General features: G+C 49.3%; 1 protein-coding gene across 2 annotated transcripts in view; it reads left to right on the top strand.

Annotated features, from left to right (window-relative positions):
* The window catches only part of PTPA (protein phosphatase 2 phosphatase activator), a 416,046-nt gene that overhangs the window by 259,746 nt on the left and 138,335 nt on the right, over positions 1-17,965 (top strand). For both annotated transcript variants that reach the window (XM_078646251.1, XM_078646252.1), the window contains exon 8: positions 5,267-5,367. In XM_078646251.1, the coding sequence (XP_078502377.1) occupies positions 5,267-5,367 (101 nt within the window). The remainder of the gene's footprint in view (positions 1-5,266; positions 5,368-17,965) is intronic.

Here is a 17,965-nt window from a genome sequence, read left to right as displayed (position 1 = left end):
CAGCTCCTCCAGATAGGGAATCTAAGAGTCTTCACCGTGCTTACATTTCTAGCACCCCTCGGGTCTTCACCAAGGTGATGGTGGTGGTCGCAGCTCATCTGCGCAGGTTGGGGGTGTCAGTCTGACCCTTTCTCGATCACTGATGTTAAAGGCACCTTCGCACCAGGCGGTCGCCTCCCTCCTCCAGACTACAACGAAGCTCCTGCATTCGTTAGGGTTCTCTATAAACGTGCCAAAGTCACACCTTACTCCTTTTCAGATGCTCCCTTTCATCGAGCTGTTCTGTACACTCTGCAGTTTCGGGCTAATCCTCCCGAGCAGCAAGTCCAGTATAGTCAAGATAGGATACCGGTGTTTCAGCTTCTATCTTGGATTGCGGGAGAATGACCGAGGCTGCTGGGACTCATGGCTTTATGCATCCTATTGGTAAATTACGCCATATGGTATGCGGTCTTTGCAGTGGGATCTGCAGTTCCATTGGGCGCAGCTTCAGGGGAATCTCTCCGATGCTGTCCAGATCTTGGAGGGAACTGCAAAAGACCTGCAGTTGTGGTTGATGAACTGCGATTGGGTCAGAGGCAGACCCCTCTGCCTTCCCCAACCAGATATCACAGTTGTGACATATGTGTCACTCCTAGAATGTGGGGGCCATCTGGGAGAGGTGGAGCTCAGGGAACACTGGTCTCTAGCGGGGTCGGTTCTCTACATCAATTTGTTGGCGCTTCGGGTGGTCCGGTCAGCATTAAAAGCATTTCTTCCCTCTGTCAAGGGGAAGTTAGTGCAGGTGTTCATGGACAACACCACCATGTGGTACTTCAACAAGCAGAGTGGGGTTGTGGACCCTCTGTCAGGAGGCTCAGCATCTCTGGAACAGCTGGGCATAACTCTGGTGGTTCAACACCTGGCAGGTTCTCTGAACGCCAGGGTGGATGAACTCTGCTGTCAATGCCTTGCGGATCTGTTCTCCAAAGAGAAGTTGCAATGTCAGCGTTTATTCACGAAATTAGCACCTCTGTTTAAAGCAAATCTAACAGAGATTTTCAATATGTCATTTGACCAAGCTCTGGCCCCAACCAAATGGAAAACAGCTCAAGTTAAGCCCATTGTGAAAAAGCCTACCTCAGATCCCAGGGTACCAGGTAATTACCGACCCATCTCGCTGCTGCCTCATTTCGGGAAGGCGCTTGAATCATTGGTAAATAAACAACTTACCGCCCATCAGGAAATCAACGGACTTCTTGATTCATCGCAATCAGCGTTTCGTTGGGCACATAGTAACACAACGGCAGTAGTGGAGATGGTTGCTAACATCAGGCTGGCCCTGGATAAAAGAGAATCGGCTATGCTGGTTCTTTTGGACCTGTCAGCCGCTTTCGACACCATCTCCCACTGCATTTTAGAACAGCGGCTCTGGGAGGTAGGAGAGCCCTGGTTCAAAAACTACCTAAGGGACCACTCAACCACTGTACACATAGATACCCTTGCCTCATGCAGTAGGCCAGTCAGCATAGGAGTTCCCCAGGGATCAATCCTGAGCCCTATGCTTTTTAACCTCTATGTAACACCTTTGGCCAGGATAATCCGGTCCTATGGTTTTGAGGCTGTCATATGCTGATGACACTCAGCCGTTCGGTCCCGACCCTACAGACACAATGATTCGGTTTAAAAACTGTATGATCCATATTAACAACTGGATGGGCAATAAAAACGACACCTCAACGGTAGCAAGACCGAGATCATCCTGTTTGGCAGGGCCGAAGAGTATTGGTCCATCAATTGGTGGCCCCAGGCATTGGGCCCATGCCCAACCCCTAAACAAACATTCCGTAATCTTGGAATAACTATTGGCAACAAGCTGTCCATGAAAAATCATGTTAATCTTGTGCTGGGCACCTGCTATGGGATCCTGCGAAAACTACGTAAAATCTTTAAATGGTTACCTATTGAAGCCAGGAAACCTCTGGTACAGGGTCTAATTGTAAGTCGTCCTGACTATGGGAATGCCTTATTAGCTTCCCTAAATGAAGATCTCTTTTCCAAATTGCAGATCCTGCAGAACACTGCTGCCAGACTTATCCTAAATCTTCCACCTAGGTCCCCCTCAACCCCCAGTCTGAGGTCCCTCACTGGCTTCCGGTAAGAAAGAGAGGCCATTTTAAAATCTTATGCCTCACCCATAAGATCATATATGGTACTGAACCTGGTTATCTAGCAAAAAAGCTTAAAAGAATGTTAAGATCCAGTTATAAATCTCTTCTCATTCCAGTGCGAGTCCGCACTGTCCGAAACGGGAGATGATCTTTCTCTGTTCTTGCCCCCTACCTCTGGAATATACTTCTGTCTCACCTTCCCTCCATTGCGGATAACAAGCGCTTTCGGAAGGAATTAAAAACATGGCTATTTGATCAGAAATAACGCTGTCTGGATATGACCACCAGTCCACTGGAGTCTCCGCAAGCGCCACAAGACCTTTCTGGTGATATGTGCACTCAATAAGTTCCTCTGACTTTGACTTTGACTTTTGCGCTCTAGAGTTTCGAAGGCAGCTATCGCTCGGCACCGCTTTTTGTCGCAGGTGGAGCTCACGCCTCCTGTACACCTTTCTGCCCATACCACTCCTGCCCAGAGTTCTGAAGCTCAAGAGTGACCTGGTCCAGTTCATTCTGGTGGCTCCGGACTGGGCACGGGGAGTCTGGTATCCAGAGCTTCTTTGAATGAGTGTCGATCCTCGGATCAGGCGGCCCCTTCGAGAGGATCTTCGGTCACAGCAGCAGGGAACGGTCCTCCACCCAAACCTGTCAACTCTTTGCCTCCTTGCGTGGTGATTGAGCCACAACAGTTGACAACTTTCAAACTTTCTCCCGAAGTATGTGATGTTATTTTGGCAGCCAGGCAGTATACGCCTGCCGTTGGCAAACATTTGTAAAATATTATACAGAAAAGTCTATTGACCATCTTTCTGATTCCCTGTATAATATTCTTCTCTTTATTCTTACCCTTGCCTTGGCTACTCTCAAGGGTTATCTTTCTACTCTCTCTGCTTTCTTGCGGCTGCCTGACCAACTCTCTTAATTCAAATCCCTTATTATAAATTGGTTTTTAGAAGGGCTTGTACATGTGTTTCCACCTATGTCTTGTGTCACGCCACTGTGGGACCTTAATTTGGTCCTCACATTTCTCATGTGTGCTCCCTTTGAGTGGTTTATGTGAGTAAAATACCCAGGCAAAATCTTAATGGAACACTAGCACATGGACAATAACATTACCCAAACATAGTTTGGAAGTACTAATTAAGAAAGAACTGAAAAAACGTTTTGCACATTAAGTGTATTTTAATTTCTATTGTAAAACATGATTTAAATGATAAAAAGGATTTAAGTACATTTATATCGATACATGATAAAATATTCCAGCATTATAGCATATGCATGAAACTAGACATACATCAGGTACATATATAATACACATAAAAAGATGGTTTCCTGTCTACGCGTTTCGACACAACTGTGTCTTCCTCAGGACTGTACCATCATATTTCTGTAAAAAATATATATAAGAGATATTTTACAAGTTTATATCTACAGTGCAAAAAACGTTTACAGAATAAGTTCTGACATTTTATAAAATAGGGCTAGTGTTCTAAATTTCTGAAGTCTGATAATACCGCTGCACATTCATACATAGGGAGCATCATTTATATACATATATACAAATCTATATACATATCTATAGGGACCTATAGAGGCCTATTTACATCATTGTTATACACATTTACTATATATCCACATTTATGGTACAGCATAGAAGGCCATAAGCTTGGTTACACAATGAGACATATAGGGGTCTACGTATTGCAGTTCTTCGCAGGGCTTAGTTGGTCCTAAACTGACCTTATTAATATTATATGGTAATCACTTCTAGGTTAAAGCTATGATGATTACAACATCTCAAAAAGGACCCTCCGTGGTCAATTTGGTTGGCTATGCACTTTAATATGTCATATCATCTGCTTACCTATAGATACCAACACGTGGCACCGGAATTAAAGCCAGTATGGAGCAAATGCACACAGCAAAAGATCACAGGGTAAAGTAGGAAATGATAAGTTCTGCAAAAGGAAAACAAGGGGGGGGAGTGGTTACATTATTACCCCTTCCGGCTGGCCTTTATCGTGATGATAACTTCTGCCCAGAGGGTCAATGAATTGCAGGCTTTATCATGCAGACATCCTTACATGATGGCTGTTGTGGATAATGTGGTGCGTCGCACCTTTGTTTCATTTAGTAGTCACCCCATTCCATCTGGGTCAATCACAAAGCCCACCTTTTTGGCCCCCCCCCGACCATCCCTGTTGAAGACTAACATTGTCTCCATCGCCTGGACCCAAAAAGAGCGTTGTCGCTCTACCTTGACTGCACAAAAGAGTTCCGGGTGGAAGACCAACTCTTTGTGGATTATGTGGGAGCTAAAAAAGGTCGGGCAGTGCAGAAACGGACTATTTCGCCCTGGGTCGTTATCTGCATTACAATCTGCCACGGCCTGGCTAGAAAGCAACTTCCTGAGGGCTTTTCTGCTGGAGGAAAAGCTGGGACCACAGCGTTGGCTCGGGGTGTCCCGGACATCTGCCAAGCAGCAACGGTGGTGTCTGCACATGTTTGCCAAGCACCACTGCCTGGGAAATCCGGTCCGCATGTACAGGAATTTTGCCCGTTTGGTTCCCAGGACTTTTTAGTGTTGAAAATCTTCTCTGTAGCCCTTCACCTGGATGGTATGGCTTGGGTATGTATTCAAAGGTAAGGAATCTGCAGCTAGAAGTCTTTATCGAATGAACAAGTTACTTACCTTTGGTAATGCATTATCACAACTAGGCCCTGAATAGTGAGCAACCCTAGCCCTATCAAATGAATCCGCAGAGCGGGAAGTCATGGGTTGGTTTGTAAGGAATCTGCAGCTAGGTATTGTCTGTACCAGTAACTTGTTCATCAAGAGAATAGATGGATCTAGTGATCGGCGGCTGCTTCTTCGATGGAGGGTGGCTGGGTCTCTGGGTTCCACGACTAGATTGTCCATAATGAAGGGTAGCTACACTGTTCACTTCAGGATAAATCTGTTTTGTGGGAAGGCGTTAGCAGGTCTGGATTTCAGTTGCTTCATCTCTGGTAGAGTATGGCTGAGCTTAAGAACTGAGTTATTTCCTCTATATTGGTGAAAGAATGTTTTTAAGTTCCTGTTTGGTTGTTTTCTTACTGACTGTTTTTTTTTCTAGATCACCCGACTCTGGAGCCCCGACATTTTGTGGACGAGAAGGTGGTGAACGAGAACCACAAAGATTATATTTTTCTAGAGTGTATCCTCTTCATTACTCAGGTCAGCGGGGGGCGGAGCAAACATTGTTTTTTCACCTGTTTTCCAGATGTTATGAAACAAAGTAAAATAAATTCTGATGGCTACATCTGCCAGTGGATTTCTCACCTTGTGAATATCCCCTTGCGTCAGCAACATTCGGAAATTCTTTTTTGTAGCTTTGCGCCGACGTGGACGACGTCACAGTAGCACGGCATCGCGTTCGGCCCCGCTGACGTTACTGACTCCATAATAGGCCCACGTCGGCGTGATGACATCAGTTCCCTTTTTTCCGCGTCGTCGACGCGGACGGTTTTCGAGGGATCCTCTGTAGCTGTTGGTAACTTTGTTACTGTTTTATCTGTCTGGTGTCTTCTTGCTTCTTTGTCTCTTGTTGAAGATGTCTACAAAGAAGACCGGTTTCAAGCCGTGCGGGGAGTGCGGAAAGATGATGTCGATTACAGACCCGCACGAAGACTGTATTTGGTGCCTGAGTTGGGACCATGATGTGCAGGGGTGTTCGTCCTGCAAGAAGATGAACCCGAAAGCCCTTCCTGAGAGAGAGGCGAAACTTCTGGTGGCCAAATTAAAAGGTAAAAAGGAAAAGAAGACTTCGAGGTCGCGGTCGAGGCGGACGAGGTAGAGATCGAGGTCCCGCACGGCGTCGCCTTCGAAGTCGTCATTGGGACATGTTTCTACATCAGCAAAAAATATGCATAAGAAGAAAAGACATGGATCTCGTCATCATTCTGGAAAAGACTCGGATTCGAGACCGAAGTCGCCTAGGAGGAGACATAGAAAACATGAAGTATCTCCTTCACCAGAGATTCTGAATCCGGAAGGTGAGGCCACGCCCTTGGAGTTGCCGGAGCATTCACCGGCTCCTGTATCGAATCCCTCTCCGGCGCCGTCTCCGGCTCGAGAGGAAGAAGAGGCTCCTTTACCTGAGGGTTCGATGACTCCGGTTCATCCAGCTGTAGAAAAGGAGGCGAATCCGGAGCCTCCACGAGAGCATACTGTGGGACCTTACCTGCCCGTTCCAGCTCCAGGTCAAGACCCTATACAGTTTTTGAACGCGATGTATGGCGTCTACTCAAGAGCTTTGTACCCCTCTGGTGCACCGTCAGGTCCCATGGATCCATTGGCATATAATCTGGAAATTCCCCATTCTTATGCTCCAGCTCCATTTATGCCTGCGCCGACTCCGCCTTGGCATTTCTCGGCGCCGCCAAGGTCTTCGACGCCGATGACGACGGTCCGACCTCTAGAACATTGGCCTGTGCTCCCGGATCCGATCGCGACGCCGGCTCCGGCTCCGTCGGAGTCGAACGCGGATCCGATGCCGCCGCTCTTGAAGGAGAGATCGAGGCGTGAAGCTCAGCACCTTATTGAAGAGCGTAGGTATAGAGAGGCTGAAGCTGAAGTCGAAGAGGGTGAGCTTCAAGAGGATTCTTTTGATGACTTAAGGGAGGCTAGCGGTTTGGAGCTTTCGCCTGATTGGGAGCTATCTTCTGTTTCAGATGCCCCTTCAAAAGACGTTGCACCATACCATGTGGTCATCAAGAAGGCTGCAGATCTTTTGAATATAAGGCTGCATACTGATGAATTGAAATCTAATCTTTTGACGGAAGTCCTCCATTCCCCATCTTCTGTTGTGGAACCATTACTTCCTTTTAATGAGGCTTTGACAGAACCTATATTGGAGGTTTGGAACAGCCCTCTCACAGCTCCTGCAGTTGCTAAGGGGGTTGCGAGGAGGTATAGAGTGGCGCCAGGTGACCCAGATTTTTTATCATCATACCCTTTGCCGGAAAGTTTGGTGATACAGGCAGCCTGTTCAAAGAAGTCTGTTGGTGCTTTCCCTCAAGTGCCTGGAAACAAGGAGTCTAAGAAACAAGATCAAACTGCGAAGAAAATATTCTCATTGGCGAGTATGGCTCTTAAATCAACTAATGCCACATGCCTTTTGGGGAGATACATACATGCATTAATGGACTCTGTAAAGCAGTTGGCTCCTACGATTCCGGAAGAGGACAGAAAGGTTTTTAATGAGGTGTTAGCTGACACACAAGCTGCTGCGCTTCAAGTAATACAAAGCGTCCCTTATGGGACGTTTGGCGGTCGCCAAAATGGTGATGCTCCCCAGGATGTTATATATCTTGCAAAATACCCTGTGCCCGCTTCCCCCTCGAATATTTCGCACGCTTGACTCGCTGCTCACTTCTCTGCTTTGGGCGGGCGGGCGCAGCAGAGTTGCCCTACGCACGGTGGTCCGGAGCTGGAGGAGGGGGGCCTGGAGGCTCCGAGGTTTGACCTCTATTACTATGCAGCGCAGCTCCTGCCAGCGGCACGGTGGTTCGCTGATGAGGATAACTGGGAGCTGGGAGCTGTGACTCCTGATGGGCAGAGCAAACGAGAAGGCTCTGAGAGAGGCTCTGATGCAGGGAAGGGGAGCAGACGAGGCCTTGCCCTGTGTGGTGTGGCAGCGGTTTGTCGAGAAGGTATTGAGGCGGGCCCCCTTCCATAGGGAGCTGCCAGTGTGGATTTTAGCCCCGGTGCTCCGAATGGAGGAGAACGTGTCCTACCGGGAGTGGCGGAACGGAGGTTGTGAGACCTTGGCGGATCTCTACCCAGATGACTCCTTTGTGTCCTTTGAACGGGCCACGGAGTCCTTCGAATTGGGCAGGGGGCAATATCTGCATTACAGAGGGCTCCAGGAAGTCGCTAGAACAACGTGGCCTCAGTTCCCGGAGGCACCTCCGCTGACTCACACCCTCGATATCCTCTTATCGTGTGGTAGAGGAAGGAGGTTGGTCTCCCTCTTATACTCAGCCATGCGACAGGACTCGGCCCCACCGACTGCGCCGGACTGGGAGGCAGACTTAGGGTTGGTCCTGGAGCCGGGACAGCGCAAGCGAATTGGGCTCCTGACCCGTAAAGTCTCGTGTAATGCACGATTCAAGCTGATCCACTTTAACTTTGTCCACCGCACCTATATGACCCCGGTCTCTGTGAATCGCATTTCTGCGGATAGGCGACACAACTGCCCTTGGTGTGGAGCCGAGAGAGCTGGGTTCTTTCATCTAGCCTGGGAGTGCCCACTGGTCGGTAACTTTTGGAGGGAGGTGGTGGACCATATTGGTCGTGCTACAAAACTCCGGATTACTCTGTATCCGCTCCATTGTCTCTTGGCACTGGTACCCAAGCCCAAAAAGAGGAACCTGTCCTACAAGTTTCTACAATTATTGCTGGTGTTGGCAAGGCGGCGTGTGGCTATAACTTGGATGGGGCAGGGGGCTCCCGAGATATCCCTCTGGCTGAGGGATGCTAGAGAGTGGTCCCTGGCTGAGGAGACGCATATGCAGCGCACACGCCGTGATGGAAAACTTCAAGATGATTTGCTTGCCTGTAGGATGATGTGTGCGGAGGGGTTGACGGATGATGACTCGGATGCCACCAGTGCCGAGTTGTTCACCCCTAGGGGGTCTGGGTCTGAGGGTGACGGGGAGGAAGACGGGTTGGAGGGTCCTGGTCCAGGGTAATGCCCTGCTAGACGCGCGCTAATGTTCCCTGTTGTCTATATCTGGGATTTGCTTTGATTCCCGAAGGTCTACGTCTGGATGAGATGCCTGCACCTTTCGGACCTCGCATGGATAGCCTGACTTTTCTGCATACTTTATTACTGATGCCACGCACGGGGGGTTTGTTGTTTTTTGTTCTATGTTAAGACTATGTTTTACTGCAAAGAGTATTTACCCAGTGGGATGGGAGTGGGATTGCATGGAAGACATGGGAGAGTGTAAATATCTGTAAGAATCAGCGGATACAGTGATGTATACATATTGTTCATGTATGGCTATGATTCCTTGAGACATGCATTGACTTTACGCCGCCCAACCTCCGGGATGTGGGCTCATATGGCTGTGTTTTACTCTGAACATTGCATGTAACTGCTCTTTGGCCCTCGGTCTGCCTGAGAGGCAATGAGGACCTGTGCCTTCTATGTTTCCGCAATAAAACTATTTTACAAAAAAAAAAAGTTATACAAAGCGGACTTGACACTGGGGACTCAGTAGCTAGGGTTATGGGGACTTCTATTGCCTCTAGAAGAGCAGCCTGGTTAAAGTCATCTGACTTTTCTGCGGACGTTCAAGCAGCCTTATTAGATTTGCCCTTCGATGGTTCTGGTCTTTTTGGCAAAAAGGCTGATGCAGCTTTAGAAAGATTTAAGGACAGTAAGGCTACTGCCAGATCTTTGGGGTGCAGTCCAGGGGCACTGTGAGTAAAAGATATAGGGGTTTGGACGTTCCTCCTTTCGACCCTACCATCAAACTCAACAGCAGCAGCAACAGCAAAATCCGCTGTATAAATCCTACAGGGGCAAGCAAAGAGCACGTCCTCGAGGACGCCAAGTCTCCTCCTCTTCCTCTTCCCACCCCCCTCCATCATCAGCAAAGCAGCCCTAGATCTGCCATTCCGGATCATGCGGGTCCTGTAGGGGGTCGGCTTACCTATTTTCTACGGGATTGGGAATCGGTCACATCGGACCTTTGGGTTCTCAATCTTGTGGAGAATGGGTATGCACTTCCCTTCCGGGAGTTCCCTCCGAATTATCCTCCTTGCCAGGGTCTTTGCTCGGAGGACCACCTCCTTCTCTTGCAAGAGGAAGTCCTAACACTACTGAAAAAATGTGCGATAGAGGTGGTTCCAGAGCAGGAGAGGGGTCAGGGATGCTACTCCCGTTATTTCCTGATCCCCAAGAAGAATGGCAGACTTCGTCCAATCCTGGATCTCAGTATCTTGAACCTTTTTCTGAAGCAGGAGAAGTTCAAGATGCTCACCCTTGCGCAGGTTCTTCAATGGAAGAAGACTGGATTATTTTATTTATTTAAAATATTTATAAAGCGCGGCTGTCACCTGGCAGGTATCCTGGCGCTAGTAGCTACTCTTGTGGTTTATTGACGAGGGTGAACTAAGGCTGGCCGATTCTTTTATAGGGGTAGAGGAAAGAGCCATGTTTTTATACGTTTCCTGAAAGAGAGGAGATTGGGGATATGGCGAATGTCGGCAGGCAGGCTGTTCCATAGCTTGGCTGCAGCTACTCTAAATGATCTACCTCCCATCCTGGCCTTCTTACATCTGGGCACTCTCACAAGGCAGGCAGTTGTGGACCTAAGTGTTCTGGTGGGGGTATACCAAGTGAACAGACGTTGAAGAGGTCTGGGTCCTGTTCCATGTAGTGCTTTGAAGACCAAGCAGAGGGCCTTGAAGGCAATACGTTGCCTCAAAGGCAGCCAATGCAACTCGGCCAGTGCGGCCGTGGCCGAGGATCTCCTGGTCCATCCGAGAGCCAATTTGGCTGCTGCCGACTGGACTCGTTGGAGTCTGTCCAGTAGTGTCGCAGGAGATTCGAGCAGCAGGGCATTGCAGTAGTCAAGGCGACTAAGGATAGTACACCTGACTACTAGGGCTCTGGCGGAGGAAGGGAGTAGAGGCAAAACTTTGCGCAGTGAGCGTCATGATGGATGGTGTCAATAGTCTTGCAGGATGCGTATTTTCACATCCCTATCCTGAAGTCGCACAGGAAGTATCTCCGTTTCACGGTGGGTTCGCAACATTACCAGTTTGCGGTCCTTCCGTTTGGTCTTACTACTGCGCCTCGAATCTTCACCAAGGTGATTGCTGTGGTGGCGGCACATCTCAGAAGGTCAGGGATTCCTGTATTCCCTTATTTGGACGACTGGCTGATCAAAGCAAAATCTCCAGAGATAGTGCTCCATCATCTGCAAGAGACAACTCAGTTGTTGCACAGGTTGAGTTTTTCGATAAATGTGTCCAAGTCTCACCTGGTGCCCTCCCAGCGCAACCTGTTCATAGGTGCTGTACTGGACACAACTGTGTGTCGTGCATTCCCTCCTCCTCAAAGGATTCGCGACATACAGGAAATGGTTCCTTTATTCTACAATGGAGCGGTTGTTCCAGTCCTGAAGGTCCTTTGTCTGCTCGGTCTGATGGCTTCTTGCATTCTGTTGGTCAACCATGCACGCTGGCACATGAGGGCGCTCCAGTGGTGCCTCCGCAGGCAGTGGTATCAGCACAACGGAGATCTCTGGGAGTCAGTGAGGATCTCCAGAGAAGCTGTGGCGGATCTGTCTTGGTGGGGCGTGGAAGGCAACCTGTCTCAGGGGAAGCCTTTTCAGTTGCCTCCTCCGGTGGCCACAGTGATAACGGATGCATCCACTCTCGGGTGGGGTGCTCATCTGGGGGATCTGGAGATCAAGGGTCTTTGGTCTCCAGAGGAAAGGTTGCTTCACATCAACCTTCTAGAATTACGGGCGATACGTTTGGCTCTCAAGGCCTTCCTCCCTTCCCTTCGCGGTCGTTCGGTCCAGGTCCTGACGGACAACACGACCGCGATGTGGTATATCAACAAACAGGGAGGAGTGGGGTCGCAGTGTCTCTGCAGAGAGGCTCTGCGTCCCTGGTCCTGGATTCAGGACCATCAGATTTGTCTGATGGCAAATCATCTGGCCGGAGTTCTGAACGTTCGTGCAGACGTTCTCAGTCGGCAGTTCTCAGCCGACCACGAGTGGAGGCTTCATCCAGAGGTAGTTCGTCACGTCTTCTAGATGTGGGGAACTCCTCGGGTGGACCTGTTTGCCACTCACAAGAATGCTCACTGCCCCTCATTCTGCAGTCTCCAGTATCCGATGCAGGGAGCTTTGGGGGACGTGTTTCAGTTGAGTTGGGGACTCAAAACTCCTTTACGCATTTCCTCCCATATCCTTGATTCCTCGGGTTCTGAGGAAGATTCGCCAAGACCGGGCCCAAGTCATATTGATCGTCCCAGGTTGGCCAAGAAGGGTGTGGTACACAGATCTTCTCCACCTCTACTCGTGCCCGCCGCTCCGTCTCCCGCACAGGGCAGACCTCCACTCTCAGATGGAGGGGCAGGTTCTACACCACCCACCTCCAGACCTTACACCTTCATGCCTGGAGAGTGAACGGGGCAACCTGAATTCTTTTTCTCTCCCGCACGATGTGGTGGATGTCATTCTATCGGCCAGGCGTGACTCCACCAAGTCTATTTACTCTTATAGGTGGTCTAAGTTTGTTTCTTGGTGTGGAGAGAAAACCATCGATCCTTTAAGGGCTCGTTTATCTGACATACTTCAGTTTGCGCTTTCTCTGGCTCAGCAAGGGTTTGCTGTAGCTACAGTCAAAGGTTATTGTAGGAGAGTGGGGTCTGCAATCCTATGGTCACCCCAGATTTTTGCTTTTTGCTTCACTGATTTACGACTTTCCTTGGCTGTGGGCCTGCTAATCAGACCCACAGCCTAGCTGTTCTCTCTCTAAATTGACAACCGTGTACTTTAGGTGCATTTACCAATTGGTACTGGGCCACCTTATCAGTCCCTGTACAGTATACCTTAGGTATCCAGGGCATAGGTGTACCCAGGGCCTACCAGGGGCTGAAGCATGTATTATGCCACCCCTGGCTGGCCATCTAAAACTGGCACAACTGGCTGCACGACAGCTGGGGCAAGGTGGTGTACTCACCCTTTGCTGTAGATATAGTATACCTATATCTAACCCTAAAATGGACACATATCCTCCTATCAGTCACTCCTATGGCAGGCCTTAACAATCCTGGAGGCAGAGTGCTTGGAATTATGTGAGATGGTGCTCTAGCATGAGTTGAGCCCGTCTGCAGCTTGCGGAACCAAGTCCTAATAGCTGTTCCATGATAACGCTATACCATATACTCTTAAGTGCATTATCGACCTCGCGGTTGAATGCTATCTCTGGTATAACATTATCAAAACATGTCGAGTAAGGTGTCATACGAATTGGATTACTACCCCCTCGCCAATTCTGGCGACGGGGATAGCATTCCACCCTTCTAGAGGGACACGACATGTATGTAACTGTGAACCCCGGTTAAAGTTAACTCGAGCCTTGGCATCACAAAATGGATGCTGCCACCACAGACACAAGTCTGACCTCCTGCTGCTGGGAGTCCTTCCAGCGCGGGAGGCTTTGACAATGGGTTTCCTGCCTTGGGAGGTGCTAGCACCACCCCAGACAGGATTTTGTGTATTGGGTAGGATAGGCCTGAAAGGAATGAGACATGCCTGGGGCACACAAGGTGCCCTGTGCATACACCGGTTCAAACCAGTTGCTGGGGCATCCCTGCCCCAGCTCTGGCGCGAAAACCGGACAAAGGATAGGGGTTGTAACCACCCCCCTTCCTGGTCCCACCCAGGGGAGGGACCTAGTCAGTAGTGCAGCCCCCTTTAGCAGGATAAAGGTAGGAGCTGGTCCCATTCCAAATTAGATTATCCTGAACAACTTTGTAAGAAGGAACTCTGGACTTCGACGTTCTGCTCCACAGAAGACTGAAGAATCTCCCTTGTGGGCAAGGAGTGTCCACCCTGCAACTGCAGGCACCATCAGCGTCCAGCGGCTTCACTTTGTCGTCTTCCCTTGAGGATCCAGACTTCAGAGCCCGACGAGACCCGGATTCCCAGACCTCTCCGACCTCAACCTACATCTGCAGCACAGCTGAGATCCGTGGGTGCGACGAGACACGTGGGACCGGCCATCTTGAACGAACCTGCACTTCGCTTCCAGCACAACTCCCGAGGTAAACTCGACCAAGTGCTTTGGGGACTGAGAAGCCCCAGCCCCGAGCAGCCCCTGCACCGAAGATCAGCCCTCCAGCATCCACGAGATCTGCGTGGGGCCCTTCTGCTTTGTTGCTGCTCGACGCGTTGTCTGGTCACTTGCCGTCTGGCTAGTGGCCTCCTAGACGACCAACCTTGAAATCTTTGCTGCTGGTCTGGTTGCTCCAGACTGGCCCTTGCTCCCTTCCAAAAGAGGGGCACCCCGGACTCTCCTAGTCCGCACCAGACGCTTTTTCAACTCACCGCGTGGGTTGCCTTTGCCAAGGCCTGTTGACGCCGATTCCGGATCCAACACCGCCGACCGCGAGAGCCTGCGTGGGACAGCTCGTGCCTCCATCCTGGTCGTCGAAGACACCTCCTGGTCCACGTGGCTGCAGAGTCAAGCGTCCACTCTTCACCTGATCGCGACAACGACATCTGGTTCCTACCTGGTTCCACTCCAGTCACTGGCTAGTGACTGTGAACATTGTCCCCTCTGCTTTCAGGTCTTCTTCTTCAACGATCCACCCTTGGATCGCACCGGACATCTTCCTCCTGGTCACCTGCAGCATCTTTTCTTTCAGGCTCCATTGACTTCAACACGAGAACCCGACACGACTTCGCACCTATGCACCCGCAGCCCGTGGGTGAGGTAACGAGAGCATTTCGGTGCTCAAGGGTAGCTTGACTCTCCTAGTGTCCAGTTCCACAGTCGTTTTAGTCCTAACTAGTCAGGATTGTCCGTACTTACCTTTAACTTGAACTGTACTGTCCATAGACGTTGTTACGCATCCCGCGTGTGAGTTCACACTCTGCACCCGCGTCCCGTGGGCCTCCTATTTCTTACCTAAGGTTAGGATAGCGTAGTCCCAGCGGTCCTGCAGCCTCTGGACAGCTCCAATTCTTCTATTGACTCTCACATTCCATTTACTTAGTATATGGTTTGCCGTGCCCCTAGGGCACCATTGTAATTTTGTGCAACTTGTCGTATTTTTCCAAGAGATTGTCATGTGCTTAGCCCTCTGACCTCATAAAGAGTTCAGAGGTGTTTGTTATTAATAAATATACTGTTTATTTTCATAACAACCTGTGTGGTGTCCTTTCATCTGGTATTCAAGGGGTTATATTGTGGTAAAACAGCTGGCTTCACATGCCATAAAGAGTTTAGCCTAAGACTGCTTATGTCCATGCTACCATTAGGATAGCTGGTCTATAAGGTTGACTTACAACCAATCACCATAAGGGTTGTTTGGACTGATACAAGGTGATCACTAGAACTAGTGAACATCTTATATCAGGCCAACTTCTCACAGTTATTTATCGACATTGTCGGCATTGCTCTGTTTGCCGGATCAGCCGTCTTTATTTAAATCTCCTGTTTTGAGGTTTCTAAAAGGCCTTACGAATAAATTTCCTCCTACTCCCGTTATTGTGCCTCAATAGGACTTGAACCTTGTACTTACTTTCTTGATGGGTTCACCCTTTGAACCTTTACACAACTGAGACTGTTGTCTTTTAAAACGGTCTTCCTGGTTGAAATTACCTCGGCAAGGAGGGTAAGTGAGCTTCAAGCTCTTAGTTCTAAGCCCCCATTCTTGACCATTCATGCTGAACGAATGGTTCTCAGGACCAGGGCTGCTTTTCTGCCTAAGGGGGTAACTCCCTTTCATCTAGGTTAGTCCGTTACCCTTCCTACCTTCTATCCTCCCCCCCTCCCCCTCACCCTTCCAAGGAGGAGGAGAGACTTCACCGCTTGGGCCCGAGGAGGGCGGTGAGCTTCTACCTGGACAGAACCAGAGAGTTCAGAGTGGATGACCAGCTCTTTGTTGGTTTGTTGGAGCCAGAAGATGCAAGGCGGTGCACAAGCGCACGCTGTCAAGATGGATTGTCTTGTGTATCAAGATTTGCTACTCTCTGGCGGGTAAGGAACCTCCTGAAGGTTTAAGAGCTCATTCCACTAGAGCAAGGTCTGATACATCGGCTTTGTCTACGGGTGTACCTGTAGAGGACATTTGTAGAGCGGCGACTTGGGCCTCCCTCCACACTTTCGCGAAGCATTACTGCTTAGATTCCGAGGTGAGGAGAGATGGTCACTTTGCGCGTTCTGTCCTACAGGATTTTCTGGTTTAGGAGAGTGGACACCCTCCTCCGGGAGAGGGGACTGCTGTGGGACTCTATTCACAAGGTGAGGAATCCACTGGCAGATGTATCCATCAGAAGAACAAGTTACTTACCTTCGGTAACGCTTTTTCTGGTGGATACAGTATCTGCCTGTGGATTCCTCACTGGCCCACCCGCCTCCCCGTTGTCCACTCTTCTATACGTAAGTTATTGGCAATGTTTTAATGCATATGTGTTGCTTTCAAAAGTAGTGTTATTCTACTTGATTAGCTTCATTGTCTTCACACTATGTGTGTTATCTTGACTATTGTGTACCGTGTATACTGTGTATATATTTCTACTGTGATCGGTCCGTCCGTGTGCCTCGAAGGCACGGAAAAAGGGCGGAACTGATGTCATCACGCCGATGTGGGCCTATTATGGAGTCGGTGACGTCAGCGGAGCCACGCGCGCGATGCCGTGCTACTGTGACGTCGGCGCGAAGCTACAAAAAGAATTTCCGAATGTTGCTGACGCAAGGGGATATTCACAAGGTGAGGAATCCACAGGCAGATACTGTATCCACCAGAAAAAGCGTTACCGAAGGTAAGTAACTTGTTCGTTATTGCTTTAAGAAATGGATCATTTTAGAGAGACTTAAGTTTATAGGGGTTTCGCTGGAACCTGAAGGAAACTCCCAAATTGTTGCTCTGGTCGATATTACGTGGGCCATACCTTAATATGCATTTCTTGTTTTTAAGTGTGTAATGTAGTGTTTATCACACAAGTTCAAAAGATACCTTCTACTTGAAATACCACATTTGTAGGCTAACAGGGATGGTGTTTGAAGTGACAGCAATTCTTCTTTTCCACCATTTGCAGTCCTTTTTTTCCAGCGGTGATGCCACTGCAGGTGCCCAGCTGTTCCTCTACTTGGAAGGCAATACAGGAGACCTGCAGTGGCGCCCACATTGGTGTCTTTAGTCCTGTTTCTTCTTCAGATGGGCAGTGTCTGGGGCAGGCTGTACTATCTAGTTTAGGGAAGGGCGTCCTTTGACTTCTCTGTTTTCTGTGTAATCTTAAATAATGTAAGTTACGACTTGAAAGTTGCAGTCCCTATTTTCTCCTGAACTTTCCTGACCCTTGATTGTGGTTTGTCATTTGTCTGTTCACGTCCATCGAAGTGCACAGACACTACCTTTGCTTCTCTCTCTACATTGAACCCTCAGGTGCATTAGCATCACAGGACTAAAACCTCCTGGCCTTTTTATGAACATCTGAATAGGAAAAGAAAAGAAAGTGCTTTTTTTCTCCACTCCCTGCTATTTTGTAGGTTATGCTCTCTTCCTTCACCTCAGTGCAGATAAGTGACCACCTGAATGACTACCAAAGTCAGCCCCCTCCGGCCTCTTTCTGGTCCAGAACTGTATCATGGAAGGAAGTGACCACCTGAATGACTACCAAAGTCAGCCCCCTCCGGCCTCTTTCTGGTCCAGAACTGTATCATGGAAGGAAGTGACCACCTGAATGACTACCAAAGTCAGCCCCCTCAGGCCTCTTTCTGGTCCAGAACTGTATCATGGAAGGAAGTGATCACCTGAATGACTACCAAAGTCAGCCCCCTCAGGCCTCTCACTGGGCCAGAACTGTATCATGGAAGGAAGTGACCACCTGAATGACTACCAAAGTCAGCCCCCTCAGGCCTCTCACTGGGCCAGAACTGTATCATGGAAGGAAGTGATCACCTGAATGACTACCAAAGTCAGCCCCCTCAGGCCTCTTACTGGTCCAGAACTGTATCATGGAAGGAAGTGACCACCTGAATGACTACCAAAGTCAGCCCCCTCAGGCCTCTC

The sequence above is a fragment of the Lissotriton helveticus genome, chromosome 5_1, assembly GCF_964261635.1.
Source record: "Lissotriton helveticus chromosome 5_1, aLisHel1.1, whole genome shotgun sequence".
In the NCBI taxonomy this organism is placed as follows: domain Eukaryota; kingdom Metazoa; phylum Chordata; class Amphibia; order Caudata; family Salamandridae; genus Lissotriton; species Lissotriton helveticus.
The sequence above is the reverse complement of the archived record's forward strand: the minus strand, read 5'-3'. Positions and strand labels throughout refer to the sequence as shown.